Source organism: Anser cygnoides, chromosome 6 (genome assembly GCF_040182565.1).
Source record: "Anser cygnoides isolate HZ-2024a breed goose chromosome 6, Taihu_goose_T2T_genome, whole genome shotgun sequence".
Taxonomy (NCBI): Eukaryota; Metazoa; Chordata; class Aves; order Anseriformes; family Anatidae; genus Anser; species Anser cygnoides.
Genome location: NC_089878.1, coordinates 6223926 through 6239439, shown reverse-complemented (window position 1 = coordinate 6239439; position 15514 = coordinate 6223926). Strand labels below are relative to the sequence as shown.

Below are 15514 nucleotides of genomic sequence, written 5' to 3'. Positions count from 1 at the left end.
TCGCACGCAGCACACACTAACTGTGTGTATATAGGCTCGATGCGCACTTCACACATGCACAAAAGCTCCAGATGTGCTGTGTATCTTGTTTAGTTGACTTTATTCTTCTGTAAAGCCAAGAGAAATATTAATCATTCATTTACTGTTAGGGGATGGGTCTTCTTCTCATATTTCAGTAAAGGGGGTGGAAAAGTAAAGTAAGCCAATTTTTTTCCTATTTAAGGCCAAAGCTGGGGAATGCTTGTGGCTGAGTTCTGTACATGGCCCGGTGCTGGAAGGGCAGGGAACGACCGATGTTGCTATTTTGAATAGATTTTTCTTCCCCCCCAGTTTTTTCTTTTTGCACAGAGAGTCTCATGTCTAATATTTAGACATGATGAGCTTTGTGCAAAAAGTAACTTTGCTCATTCTTGCCGTGTTTCAACCCTCAGTTATTTTGGCACAACAGGACGGTGAGTAATTCAAGCTTCTTATGATTTAATGTTTTTGTTTTATTTTTTATTTTCACCAATCATTTAATAGCTGGTAAGAAACGCGTACTCACAGACCTCACCAGAACACTTTTCCTTCGCTAATCCAGCAGTAACGACAGCGAATGCTGAAGCTGAAAGCTGCGGGAGCATGCATTACCCTCCCAAAGGTTGCTCTTCACTTTGCTGTTTGCCGGTGGTTAAGGGGACTGTGCAGTGCTCACTGCTGTGCTGCATTTCTTCTTGTTCTTACTTGTTTTCCTATTACAGACACTGGAGAGCTTTTCGACTGTTTCCTTTAACTCTTGGAATAGCGTTTCAACTGCTGGCTGGGTGCTGTCTGGAAGTTATTTGTCACAAGCTATAAGTCTGCTTCCAGCTTTGTATCTGGAGCGCTCCTTTGTACTTGCCTGTTTCCCCCCAGCAGCATGGGGCTGTGTTTAAACAATTTGTGCGCGGAAAACTGCCTGAAAAATTCTCCTCAGCTCTGATGAAACAGTTTTTAAGAGCGATACATGAAAAATATTTCAGCGCGTGGGATTTTTCCTTTGACATAAAGCGGGGGGGGTGACTGAATTCCCCTAACCACGATGGTTTCTGTCGTGCGTCTGCAGGCTGCTTTGGTCCCTCCTGGGACTGACCAGCGGCTGGCAGTGTCTGCGAGTGCCTGAGAGTGCTTGTGTGTGTGTCTGCCAGACAGCAAGTGAGCGTGGAATTTGGAGAGAGGAAAAAAGTCCTTCATATAGAATAATTCAGCTTACTGGGGAGATAAGTGTGGTATGGTGATTTAAGTTATACATTCCCAAGTGCATCTGACCTTTTTTGGATGTGTCCTGGTCCTGCTTGCCAGGCAGTTGAGACCAGAGCTTCCTTAAGATAAAGCGTTTTTCTTTCTTGTAAATATAAAAGATCTGCAATGTATTTATTCCTGCACTAGGGCAACAAATAACTTTACAAATCACTGGATAAGTGGCAGCCAGTTACACTGCAGCAAAGGAGAGCCAAAGGCCTTTAAAGCCACACCCTAGCCCTGTCTGTATGCTGAAAATCAGGAAAACAGCTAGTCAGCTGATAGCAAAGCTATCTGGCTAAGCCTGGTTAGAAAGCAGGAGCTTGCCATGAGACCAGCAGCCAGCTGTGGCAGCCAGGTAGCACCGCCTGCAGCAGCAGCAGCGTGCCCAGCACCAGCCCACCTTGCCACGCGTGGGCATGGGCGAGGCACTGCACGGCACCTGGAATTCTGTAGAGATGAAATGTGGTGTGCTGCAGACCGAGGCTTTTCTATTTCTGCTTTTCCAGCATATATGCTGTGCTTCAGTAATCCTCAGTGATGGCAATATGGGAAAATTTGAGCTAACACATGCTGTGAGTTCTTTCTCTGCTTACAGCAACAAACACTATACATATATAATTTGTATTAAATATTTATATTTCCTCTCTCTCTCTCTTCAGAGGGTTAAGGAATGTCCAATATAAAAAGAACAAACATCAGTTTTATTTCTCCCAATAAACTGAGGCCAGGTCTCTTTCTTTCCCTCTGGTTGCTTCCCTGGACGTTTCTGAAGTGCAACACATATTTGACTCAAGAGATGGTAAATCTGGGGTTAGAAGAACAATATACAAACGAAGTGTGAGGGAGTATTCTCATTTCTCTGCTACATTCCTGTTTCATGGTGTAGTAACATTTCCTTCCTGGGCTCACTTCCATACTACTTACAGAGATGCAGTTACACAGAGAGATTGATAAAATGCAAGTTAGCCTTTCATATACCCAGTAATATCCTCTCCTTGGAATGCTCCTTTCCACACTGCTCAATTTGCTTTTCTCACAGGGAAAGAGATAATTGAAGTCGGTTATTAGCATTGCGAATCCCAGTGATGGACTGGGAAGCCAAATTTTTCAGGATTCAAAAGAGAATTTCCAGACATGCTAAAATGCTCTCTCTTGTCAAGAAAAATGTTTATATGGTTAGTATCAAATGTAAGTCAATATAAAATTTTCCTTGGGAAAGCCTGCCAGGAGACAAGACTTGGCAAGATATTAAGGAAACTGCTCAGTATATACTAAGCTTAGGATAGTCAGATGTACCTCTGGGCTACGTGTTTCTTTGTATGGCTGTAATAGCTAGGAATGGAGGTTTGAGTATAGCCTCAGGTTGAACTTCTTCAAAAGCTTGGGCTCTGGATGTTGTGGAATAAGAAATTCTCTGTGACTTCCAAGAAGAAAAGCTGAGTACCCTGGTAATCCATTTCAGCCTGTAAATGAAGTCAGCTTGAGACAATTCAGGTTTTCTGATGTGTGCTGAGAGTTGTGGTGTAAAGAGCTGCCAAGCCCTGAGCGTGTTCAGGATGAAATGCCACCTGGTGACTGACAGCTGGCCTTCAGGTAGACGTGACACATTCCAGAAAGGTGTATTAATTTCCACTATCTGTAGGCACCTTTGCACCCTGCATGCTAAGCTACCAAATAGCAAAAGAACTCAGAAAACAACCTCAGGAAAGAAATCCATCCTCTACCCAGCCCACATGACTCGTATAGTTGTGTAGTCTTCAGGCCTAGGTTCATCTCGTTTAACTTGAGTTAGCAGAGTCAGTACAGACAGCAACTTCCAGAAGACAGCTTTAATTTTAGCTAGACTGGCTGGAGGTACTTGGCAATGTACACTGGCTACACAGGAAGCACATGCACAGCCCCACTCGTGTCGGGGCCAAAAGCAAGCTGAGATGGACCTGGGCCTGCCTCAGCTGTATCTGAAATGAGCAAAGGCTGTCACCTGGAGCGTGACACTTCTCATACGTACACCCACCAGTCCATGAGGGACTTCCCTGAGGTCACCAGGAGAACACTGCTGCTCTAAAAGCAGGGTGCAAGCAGAGACAGAAACCCATTTTTATTCCAACTAGATTTTTTGCTCTAATGTAATTTAGTGTTTTCATTGTAATGTATTATCTTGGATGTCCGGTCAGGAAGTTCATTTCTAAGATAATGACTGGATCTTAAAATATCACTGAGAAGACTTATTGACCTTTCCTATTAGTTCGAGTTCCAAGTTACGGTTTTAAAATGAAGGAGGCTTTAGGGGGCAACATGTAAAGAACTCTTTATGCTGAGTACTGATCTCTGATTAAAATACCCAAAAAGAAAGGATGATATTTTAGGAACACTTGTAAATAGGTTGATTGAACTATTTTGCTTTCTTCTTTTAATTGGAAGGGATTAGATGGGCAATGGAATAGACAGGTACTGCTCAGATGCAGTGATACTTCCAGACTAGCATTTTTAGCACTTAGCTATATGCAACATTGTACATATTCTTTTATTTTTTTGTTGATAAATTAGCTAGTTTAAGGGTAATGTTAATGACAGTCAGAACTATCTTTCCTGAAAGGTTATGGTAACACAAGCAAAACCTCCTCCAGATTTTTGAAGGTAAAAACAGACAATGTATATGTGGTACGCTTACTGTGTGTTAACATATAATTACATACTCTTAGGTCATCTAAACTATTGAAGGTACAGTAGGTCAGGGGTCTACTGCTCTTCTTCCATTTCTCCTAACTAGTTTATAGCAGGCAATGTTCTGCTTAGGAAAGTTGATACATCTCTTTCTGGTTTGGAAAAATCATGCTAAACGAAAGCCTGGGGGATCCACCCCCTCTAAACATTATATATATGTACTTGGAAATATGTCAAATTTCATAAACACATTTCAGATCACACATCCCTGGAAGACATTAGACTTAGGAAAATGAGACCATTAAGTATCCTTTTCATTATTTTCCATATTTGTTTTTGATTTGAGACCAAGTCTACACAGACTGCATTTTTAAAGGAGAAGGGGGAGTTGGTTTATTACAGGGAGAAAAGGCAGAGGTAGAAGGGTGTTGTCTCTGGCACTGATGTTAATGGTGATGTCTCAGAGCCATTACAGTTGCTCCCTTCTTTGTGTTGCAGATTACAAACTGGTCCTATTTCCTCTTCCAGCTTCTGCCAAAATTTTGAGGCTTGAAATAGGCAGGCAAAGTGTCACTTGCAGAGTCGTACTTGATGCCAACCTTACACAACAGCTGAGTGTTAGCTTTAATTAATGCTATTGAAGAGAAAGAAAGGAATTAATTTCTATTATTTTATCAGACTGGCTGATAAAGCAGGCTGACATGGATCTACTAGTTATTGTCCTGATAATGTGCTAACGTTGCTCCTTTCTTGTTTAGATCAGAAATGTGCAGAAAATCGGACATACCTAGCTTTACAAACGGGAAAGCTTGCTGTAGATCAGCAGTGATCAGATAGTCACCTAGCATTTTGGATCAAAAGCAATCTCTTCAGAGTTGAAAGGTTCAGCCTACCAGTAGGGGGAAACAACAACAAAGTGTGCTTCCCCAGGCTAGCCGGTGACCTGAAAGCTACATTGCTCGATGCTCTTACGGCAGGTTAGCAGTCTGGAGAAAAGCACAAGCCACAGCTGCTGTAGCAGTTGCATGTTTTAATTTGTCGCTTAGAAGTAATGAGTCCTCAAAACCCACAGAACTGGAAATTAGCACAATTGTCATGTCCATTAATGCTCCAGATTGTGTTATGCTTTAGTCATGCTTAAGCAACAAGGCAAATGATCTCAGCTGAGAAAAGGAAAGCTATTGGTAATAGCAAATACATGTTGTTAGCAAAGTGTTTTGTTGGACTTGAAGTAACTAGATTAGATTCCCAATTCACTGCAGAAATTTGATGTGATGGAACAAAATTCAATTTATTGTTGGCAATGCCCAGAAACTAAAGCTCAAACTTGAAAAGGACAGAATAAAATCCTTTCTAATGCAACACAAAAACCTGTTGGTTCATTCTCTTTGAGGTAGCTTGATAAATTGTACTTGCACAACCTTCAAGTGGCTTAGAGTTCAGTACCTATCACCTACCTGTATGCTTACAGTTTAAGACTTTCTGGGTGTGATTGTTGGCAGTCAGGTAAATAACCTTCAACCCAAGGTGGAACAAAAAGGGAGCTATTTTAGTGTCATCATTTTACCTTGAAGTAGCTGCTACAATACTTTACCAACTTGTCCCTCCTTCAATACATCCATGATGATATGTCTTGTGCACATGGAGAACTGAGCATGGATGTGATTCCTTCTTCAGGAGTAGTGCACAGAGAGAGCTATTTTGTCCCTGTTCCTTTGGGAGAGGCTGTTGAGGGAGGTGTAGATGGATGCAGAACAGCGTACTGCAGCCCCAGCTCTCCATGTGCTGCCCATCACCAGACGGGGACCCAAGGGACTGCTCCCGGAGAGAAGGTTGTCTGGGGCCATGCTGCTCATGGTGATGTTCTCTCAGTTACAGGCCGCATGGTGACTCACTGCAGTTCTCTCCCAGGACCATGCTGTTAACAGACAGTGCTCTGGCTTAGTAACTGCTGTGGGACGGCTAGTCCTGTATGGAGTTTCTTTCTTGCATTAAATCTGTTGATGCACAGGGGTTGTGAAGCTTTGCTTTCTGTCCTCTCCATGGTTTCTCTGACAAGAGGTGCTTTGTGCCTGCAAAATCTAGAAGGAATCCCCGCGGAGTTTTCTGAGCCTTCTCCATTTAGCCCAGTCAGACACTTTGCATTTCAGGCAAATAAGAGTCCCATGCATAACTGTAGGGACAGTGTCATTAATATTGCTTGCATTGCTTGGCGCTGCATAATAGCTTCAAAGATTAACCCTTACTTTGCTCCTGGTTGTGGCTACTGGACTGATAATCACCACAGACATTAAAAAATAGAGTATTTATAACACCTTACAGGAGTCAGAAATTCTCTTCTGTAAGTATAATAGAGAGGTGTGCTTATCCTATCTTGAATGCCAGAAGGGTGCAAGGAGGAATGAGTTCCATTGCCAGCAATAACCAATACATCTTTTACACAAAGGTACAGTACATTGTACGTCACATTTATACTTTCAGACAACCATTTCTCTTTCCCATCTTGTAATGCACAGCAAAGGTTCTCCCCATTTTGCTTGAGAAAATCTACCCTAGTTCCAAGCACTATTTATTTTCACTTCAGACCCAATATCCTCATCTCTGAGTGTGCAAAGTTGAAGTCTCTGCCTGCTTCTTGTCAAAATGACAATGGAAAACATGATATAACCCCCTCCAACAACAATCGTTTGTTGGCTTTAGTTTAGATAAACTTCATCTCTGGGACTTCTGGCTTTGTTTAGTGAAAGGACAGCAGAAGAGATTCCTTTCAGATTAACTAAGAGTGCTTCCATTTTCCCTCATTTACGTCAACCCCTTCATTTAAACATGAACTATCAGGATGAGAATGGAAGCGGTACCTCATTTAACAATGTCTGCACAGTTTTGTCTTTCTTTGAATCACACAAATACTCCATGAAGAGATGGCTGTCAGGGGAGAGAAAGCATGCACAGGACATTGAACAGGAATGATGTGAAGATAATGACAAGATGCATGTTTTAACGCTGAATGTGTTGTTTTGGAAGCCCAGGGCTTCTCTTACAGTTAAAGGGGGGTGACATTTGTAAATTTAAGACTAGCTGACTTTGTACAAGAATGGCCTGCAGCATAAGCCAGAGGAACACAAAGTTATCCATAGCCAAAGGAGACCAATCCCTGTCTGCTGCTGCTTTGCTCTCTCAGTTAATGTGCATCCTGCCCCATGGGGTGGCACAGGCACCTCTGCTCTCCTGCCAGGACAGCCAAAGGTCTGCTTCCATGTGGAAAATTTCTGTGGGCTGCTATGGTGGCTTCAGGGTCTGTGTTAGTCCCAGCCTCAGCACTGCGAAGGGCAGCAGAACCCAGGAACAACCCAAGCATGGTTGCAGCAGTAGATATCAAAGGATGATCTGTGTCTGGAAACTACTTCTCACAGCAATTCAACACTGGCAGTTCTTGGAAAATTTCTGGACGTAATTATTTCCCACTGAAATTCATGCCCAATGCCCAGGCATCAGCAGGCCATCTGCTGCAAAACTCTATTTTCCCCCTCTTCTTTCCCATCCCCTTTCTGCTGCTGCTTTTTTTTTCTCTCTTTTCCTTCTCTCCATTTTCTTTTAGGAAAAGAGGCAAGAGCAAAGTTGCAGCTCCTTTTTCAAACAGACACGAGAGAAACAATTGCTCGCTTGGATACAGCTAATGGAAAATATGGGCAGCATCACTCATTATTCCTTTGATGTTCAGGATAATAGCCACACTGAGCATCAAAGGAGAATGAATTTCATCCCCCATGTTTTTCTTCAGTTATAAGCAGTGAAAATAGCCTTCATATTATCTTGGAAAACACTTCTGCATTCACGAGAGGCTCTTTTAAAAATTTATATTTTTTTCTGGGCTTGGCTTTAAATCTGCTGTATGTTTCTAGCTCGTTTCCCTGCAGAGCAGTAGTCATTCTGTGCCAGTTGTTTAAGAGAGGAATGTTCTAGTGAAAGCAAACAATAGGCTGTGTGGTGGGAATTGCAAATCTTTGAAAAGAGTAATTGAAATCTGCGCAGATAGTTGCAAGATTTTTTTGTGCAATGTTCTGAGCCTGTTGGTGGCTTCGCAGTTGGCAGGGTGGTCCTCTCGTTAGAGCACTCTTTTTTTTTGCATAGACAGAATAGCATAAATATGGAGGGGAAAAAAAAAGAAAAAAAAAAGAGGAGTTTAAATCCAACCAATTCTTTTGCTGCTAGAGTAGCTGCAAGGAGAAATAGTGGCTTAAACTTCTTTCAGTGAAAAGGAGAAAAAAAAAAAAAAGAATAAGAGGACAGAGCCTCTTCATTTATCAGGTTTCCTCTGGCTCAGGCTCTTCCACTCATACCTTTTAAGGACTCCAACAGATTAACTGGTGCATCTGGCTGTGTCTGCTCAGGATGTTACAGCTCTCCTCTGCTCTGGGGAGCTGCCTACCCTCGCTCCATGCCAGCTGGCTCTGCGGCTGCATGGGGCTGGGCGAGCAGGATGCGTGCGAGGGGCCAGGCAGGCACCGCAGTAAGCGATGCTGCTCAACTCTTGTAGGAACAAAAGTCAGCTCTGGCCTTGCAGGTGCTTTGCTACGCCTAAAGCTTGGCCTTCACCTGACAAGGGCTCTAGTTTGGAAGATGCTTAGGGATTTAGAAAATAGGTGGAGAAGTTGGAAGTGTCTTCAGTACCCTGAGAAAACCATCGCAATACTGGCTTTAGTAGCCTTAGCAAGTTGACAATAAGAACATCGTGCTCAGCGTACAAATAGCCAATTAATGTCCTCTATGAGAATCAAATACTGCCATCTGTATCCAGCAAACTGTCCAGAATGGCTGTGAGGTGAATTGGTACAAATTGGAACAAGGAGTGAATGAATACAGATCCTTTTGCAGATGAAACTAGGCTAGTGATGTTCTAGGCATTCAGAAATGCCTGCTGCCTTTTGTTTTTCCCCTGACCTTGTGAATTACAAATACTTTTAATTTATTGTCAAAGACATGATTCTTTTCTGTGGACTATATGCCAGAGTTCTTTAATCCATCACTGGAATATGAAATACAAGAACCAAAGCCTTCATTTACTTCCAAATTCTGAAATTACAGGGAAATCAATAAAACTGTACAGGGAGTTATGTGAGCATAGAATTTGACCCCCTGTTTTTTTACTCATCTCTGATGCAAATCCACTACGGCCACAGAGCTATAAGAGGGCTGACTTTGCCCAACATATCTGAAAATATAAATGTTATTACCATATGTAATACAGTGCACTATAACATTTCCCATCTGTTCCAGCCTCAGGAGAGAAGTATTGAATCAAGCTGGTCTCTTCCAAGGAAAAGCAGAGAAACGGCATTGCATAAAGTCATTAGCCCTCTCACTGAGCTAAGGGGGAAGAGAAGATCATGGGCAGCTCAAAACTTTAATTATCTGGAAAAAAAAAAAAAAAAAGTTGTTTTAATTGCAAATTTAGGCAATGAAAAGCAAAATCTGGTTGCACAGCCTGGGCAACTTGCTCATACACAACAACTTTCCCAGATTTTCTTTATTCTTCGCAGAGCAGGCCTATGGCAAGAATGGTGCAAAGAATCCTTCAGCATTATAAACAATTTGTCATCCTGGTCAAAAACAGAAATGGAGAAGAGAATGTCTTGGAGATACACCTTCACCTTGGGTGATTTTTATCTCTGTGATAGAATGGTGTGCTGGATTTTGGTAATTTTTTCCACTTACTTAATCCTAGTAGTAGTGAACATGAAGCTATTGCTCTCTTTTAGAAAAATGTTAGGCCAGTTTTTGATGGGATTAAATTGAGATTAACTTGACACTTGAACTCTGACCATACAAGCATTCATTGACTGCCCAAAGAGTGGGCAGGATATATGTTTAAAGAAACCAATAAATCCATAAAATCACATCAGACCTTGAATTTATGTCAGCTTCCGTCTGGTTGAAGTTTTAGACACGGGTCTTTGTGCCATTTGGCATCCTTCGCTCTAAAGACAAGGAGCACATCAAAACAGATTACTGCAGAGCAGTGAGAATTTATACCAGCACTACAGCTAAATGGCCACAGATAAGCTGATTGCAGCCTGCTGCTTATTTTTAGAGTGACACCAAATGGCACAAAAGGTGATGTGCAAAAAACATTTTAATATAAGAGCAGAGGGGATGGAAAAACCTCATAGGCGTTTTACCAGTAATGGTAAGAATGACTGAGAAATTATGCAATGGCCCTCCAAAAGACTGCACTGAATTAAGATGAAATTTTTACTTGCTATGTGCCTTCCTCTAATGCAACCAGTTGATCTTGTCAAAATGCTCAGTAAAAGCCCAGTAAAATCAAGGGAGTTTCTGATCAGATGCTGTTTACCCTTGATCAGGAATGAATGATACACATTGCAGATTATAGCAAAACAAGTCTACCTCTACTTAAAAAACAAGTAAAAATGTAATTGGTTGAGTTGACTTCGGAGAGGAAATCCAAGATTAACATCCCAATACAAATGGTCATTCAGAAATATAAAAAACAAACATATATATAGGCCATGAAGTTGTCAAGAAATAGCTAACATCAGAATTGTTTCTTGTGTCCATCGGGTGATTTTCCCAAAACAACTCTTACCAATCCAGAAACAGGAAAGAAACAATTCTCAGGACAACCTTAAGAAATAAAATTATTGACCCAACAACACAAACTAAACCAATTTGTTTTCCCATTAAGAGCTTTGAAACAAGAAATCTGTTCTGCCATTGTCCTCCCTGCCGTCCCGCAGCTGAAGGCGGTGGGGCTGTTGAGCAACAGCATCCATGATGGGATGTCACTGGTGCCTGTTTCAAAGCAAGGCGTCCGTGGCAGGGTGACCTTTAGGAGTTTCATGGAGAACATCATTCAAGGATGTCACCACGTGAGACTGAATAGAGAAACATAAATGCTGAACGCAGGGCACTGTGACAGTCCCAGTCCCTTCAGATCACATCACCTTCGAGAAGAGCAGCAGCCTTCAGAACATATGGAAGAAAAGTTGGAGCCCTTAACATCAATCAAACTTTGAAAGATTAGGAAAGAGCTATAACCTGTGAGGAAAATAAAAGCATTTTGAGTTTTACTTGGTCACCAATTATGCCCATAAGGATATTGTTTGGCAAGTGTTTCAGAAATTTCTAAATGCCACAGAAAGGTTGCAGCATTTGGAGCTTACAAAGAAGAATGAAGGACACAAGCAGTGATTTGCTTAAAACACAAATACTTGCTTGTACTTGTGCAGACCTGTTGGGTTTTTGTTTGTTTTTTTTTTTTTGTTTTTCCCCTGTTTTGTAATGTGACAGACTGGGTGGGTCTCAGAGCAGGGACAGTCTGGCTACATGGCATAATGGACCTTCACTTGAGAATCCAGCCTTCTCTATACATCGCCAGTGAAACAGAGAGAGTTTCCTTTCTCCAACACTTCTGACATAAAAGTACAGCATTATGGTTAACCAGCATTGTTTTATGCTGCTTTCTCTTCCTTGCTCTGCAGCTGAATAAAGAGGAAAAGGGCTGGGAGTGGAGCAGTGGCACTGTCCAAACGCCAGCTTTTTTGGCAGATGAGCATCCCTAGAAGCTTCACTTTCAGTCTAAAAGTCTTTTTTGCTCTGAAACTTTGGAAATCTGGGAACCATTCAGTTGCACTCCCATCCTATTGCACCCAGTAACAGCTCTTTCTCCTGCAGGCAATGGAGAAGGAAAGAATTTTTAAGATGACACCTCTCTGATTTTTCACAGGCTGAAGTTGTTGTTTTGTCAATGGAGGTTTCATCCCTGATGCTTCCATTCACCCACATAGGCAGTACAAAATTCGCCAGCTGTTTTAGGACAATTCCAGCTGAGCAAATGTCTGCAGGCTCAGCAGTTTAAAAACCATGTCATTAACCCACTGCTTTTCTTATATTTCTGCCTCTTTTCCTGATGCCTATGAAACACAAACTATTTCAGGCTTTTCGAGTCCTCAGCACTTACCTTGCTGGAGTCCACATGGGCAGAGTAGGGCCGTCTGGCTCAGCAAGCCAATTAGTTGATGAGGAGAGTCCATTTGTTTCCATTAGTGATCACACCATGGAATGAGCGTGTTTGATTTTGTTATAAACACCGCCTTAATACCAGACAGCAAGGCCAAACCACTTGCTTTGAGGTAGACGCTGGCATTATTTTTCTGCTCAGTAGATGGAAAGCAGGGATGCTTCAGGAGCTGGGATGGGTTCCTCAGGCTCCTTCAGTGTAGGGGAGAATGGGGCATTTCCACTGAAAATGAAGTTTGTCCTCATAAATTGGCCTCTTGGTTGAATAACATACAAAGTATTGCTGGAATATACAATAAATAGATGCATTTAGTCTAGAAGAAATGCAAAAATACTTTCTGAAGTAGTCATACAGTAAAGCAAATAACCCAAACCAGGTCAGCGTAAGAAAGCATTGGCTTTGTACAATTAAAAATCCCTTCCTGTCTCCAGCAGGCTTTGGATCCAGTCAAATTTAGGGGCAAGGGCTCCTTCATTTCAGCCTGTTAGGCTTGACTAGATCTAAGGTAAATAAATGCAAAACTTTTGCTTGACTGGTGGTGGTGGTGGTCACCAGATTCTCGCAGATCAAAGCTTCTCAGCTCTGCTGGCAACTGGGCTCTGTGAGTTTGCCACTAATGCAATAGCTGGTCATCTGCTTTGTCCAAAGTGGAAAAGCCTGTGGTTTTGGAGGATGCTGTTAGGAGATTTTTTTGTTTGCCACATAAATGTGGTCAAGTCATAATCACAGCACTTGCACAGGTACAAAGCCAAAAGCAAGTAGAAAGCAGGTCAGCTTCTCAGGTCATAGCACTTGCTAACAGATTTCCCAGTATCAATACTTATGTAATGTATGACATCTGTCATCCTCCAGGACTAAAATGACCGTATTTGCTTCCGTCTCTACCTGTCTGGGCTCCTTAATGTTCCACTCTTAATGTTCACTCTCCTTCAAGACAGAATGGTGATTTTCCTTTCAGCTCTGCCTGATTTGTGTGCTTCCATATACAACTGCTAGTCTGCTCAGAAAATGGGAAATAACTCAGAACTAGCATATGACAAACACTGTTACCATTTTTTTCTCCTCCTTTTTTTAGGCTGGCCCAGAGAAATACTACTCACAGCAAAATACAAAAATATTTTTAAATGTGAATGCTCAGTAAAAGGCATAAAAGCCAAGTTATTCAGGCTTTCAGATACTCTACAAAATTAATGATTTTTAAAATTTATCATAGATTGACACAGCTCCCAACAAGCCATCGCAATAACTGTCACAGAAACAAAGCTTTCCAGAGCCACCGCATTGAGGGCTTTCAGGAGCAGAATAAGATTTTGCATTGCCTTAGGCCAACACTATTCAGTTCTAATATATTTTTGAAATCTTTGGCTTATATATATGTTCAGGAATCCATCAGAAAAGCTGGTTAAGGCAAGCATGCAACTGTTTTACCACAAGTCTAGGAGCAGGGAAGTCAGCTTTTTTACGACCTTAGGCTTCCTATATGTTACTTGCCAGTGCTTTAGCACAAATCAGCTTTCCAAAGCATTTCAGAGCTAACATTTAATCTTTATGAGCAATGCAAAATGCATTATGTCATAACATGCTGACAAACGGATCTACATCTGAGCACAGAGGGGGTGTCTTGAATGGACTAAGTCTTCCCAGATGCGAGTTTCCTTTGGAAATCTATTTAATACTTTCATTCTGCCAAAGGCCACAACGATTTTCATTGCAACTCTCCTAGCTTATTTCTTAATTCATTTAACAATGTCCAGAAAGTTAGAAGCAAGTATGAATGTCATTACATCCAGATGGCTTCAAGCTTTATTTCCTCTTTCTTCCTGTTGAATGATGCCATCTACTGCAGAAAAACTGAATGGCAATCTTGTAAAAACAGAAATTTGCTTTATTTTTTTTTTCTTGTACAATGAGGTCAGTCATTTAGGTGTACATTACATGTACACACAATAACAGCATTAAATTCTTCTAGATCTGAGTAATGGTGTTTTTATTTAATAATTCTGTGCAAAACTGTGTTTTGCCCTAAGCTAAACAAAACTGGTCTCTTACCTTGCTCATGATGTTTGTAAATGAGAAGGACATTTTAACCTATGGAGGTGGAAAGTGTGTAAGTTGAGGTGATGCTGGGTACATTGCTGTACAGCAGATCCATGCCCAACTGTGATTTCAAGAGCACATCCATCTACCTACTTTCTTATGGACAGCAAGCTCTAGTCTTCCTAGTAGATTTGAATTTATTCTACTCCATGCAATATAATGCCTTCTGGGTCTTCTTGTATACAGTGAGCCACTCACTCATACACTGACCTACTCAGCTTCTGGTACTTCTAATTCAGGTTGGTTTGTTTGTTTGTTTTATGAGTCATTAAATCACTAAAAAAAAAAAAAAAAAAAAAAAAGATTTCATTTGTAATGCTGCTCTTGTTTTGTAAAGTACTTTTCAGCCTTCTTGTTTATTGGGAAGCATTTCTAATTTGTCTTGTCAAGTTTGGTATTTTTTGTTTGTTTGTTTGTTTTCAACACAGTGAATTATTGGTTTCTTCGAGGAGGAAAATGTTTCTTAGAGAGACAGTCAGCAATTAATCAAGCAGAGAATCAGTTTATTTACCTGGGACGCTGACGTGATTATGCAGGATGAGAGCTGGGAAACCTAGCAACTATTTAGAAACTAAATCTAACCTGAGAGACTAATGATGGATGTCTGGATCCTACCCTGAAATAAATATGACACTTCTTATCGATATAGTGGCTGTTAAATGTTGTCCTCTGAAGCAGCACCTGATGCTGTGACCCTGTGTCCTGGAAATAAGACGTTCTTCACCACCTCTCAGCCAGACAGGAGGTCTTGGTGGGCTTCCCCATTACCCTCCTGTTTGAGCCCAGATAAAGTATGAGTATGATGACATGAACTTCATGGGTGATACAGAGGGAAAAGTCAGGTCAATAGGGACAAGGAGATGCAGTGTCTGAAAATCTCATTTCAGTTGAGTGCAGGGCAGAAAAGTAAGTAGACTGTTCAGCTCTAAGACAAGAGGCTGAAGGGAAGATGAAAAGTACTTATGTATTATGAGAAAGATAGACCTGAGCAGAGAAAACTGGGAAAAAAAGAAAGAAAAGAAGCATGAGAAGAGAAGAAATGCGACCAAGAAAGACAGAAAGAAAAGCAAAGAATATAAAATTAGGCCAATGTGCCAATGTGGTAGTGGTACAGAGAATTAACAGAGATGAAAGATACTGCATGTGAGAAAAGAAAATAGGGCTGCATGACCAATAGTAATAAGCTGCAGTATAGATTTGGACTCAGTCTTGTACTACATAATTAGGACCATTACAACAATTTGATGGTATTCAGAGTTTTCAGTCCGGAGCCAGCAGTAATTTTAATGTCAGAACTCTAAATTACATTATTTGGTATCTTTTTGTTTTTCTTTTCGAAGAATGATGCGTAGTAGGCAACTTTACCTGGTACCAAAGTCTTAAGGACCGTGTAGGTACACAGATAGCTATTTCTCTATCCCTATGTATTTGCAAACAGAATTATTTTGA

The 15514-nt window shown here is 41.2% G+C and overlaps 1 protein-coding gene across 1 annotated transcript in view; it reads left to right on the top strand.

Moving 5' to 3' along the window:
* Window positions 1-310: 310 nt before the first annotated feature.
* COL3A1 (collagen type III alpha 1 chain) overlaps window positions 311-15514 on the top strand; it is a 51404-nt gene continuing 36200 nt past the window's right edge. Inside the window, exon 1 of the mRNA XM_013178763.3 lies at window positions 311-452. Within this exon, the coding sequence (XP_013034217.1) occupies window positions 374-452 (79 nt within the window). The 5' untranslated portion in view covers window positions 311-373. The remainder of the gene's footprint in view (window positions 453-15514) is intronic.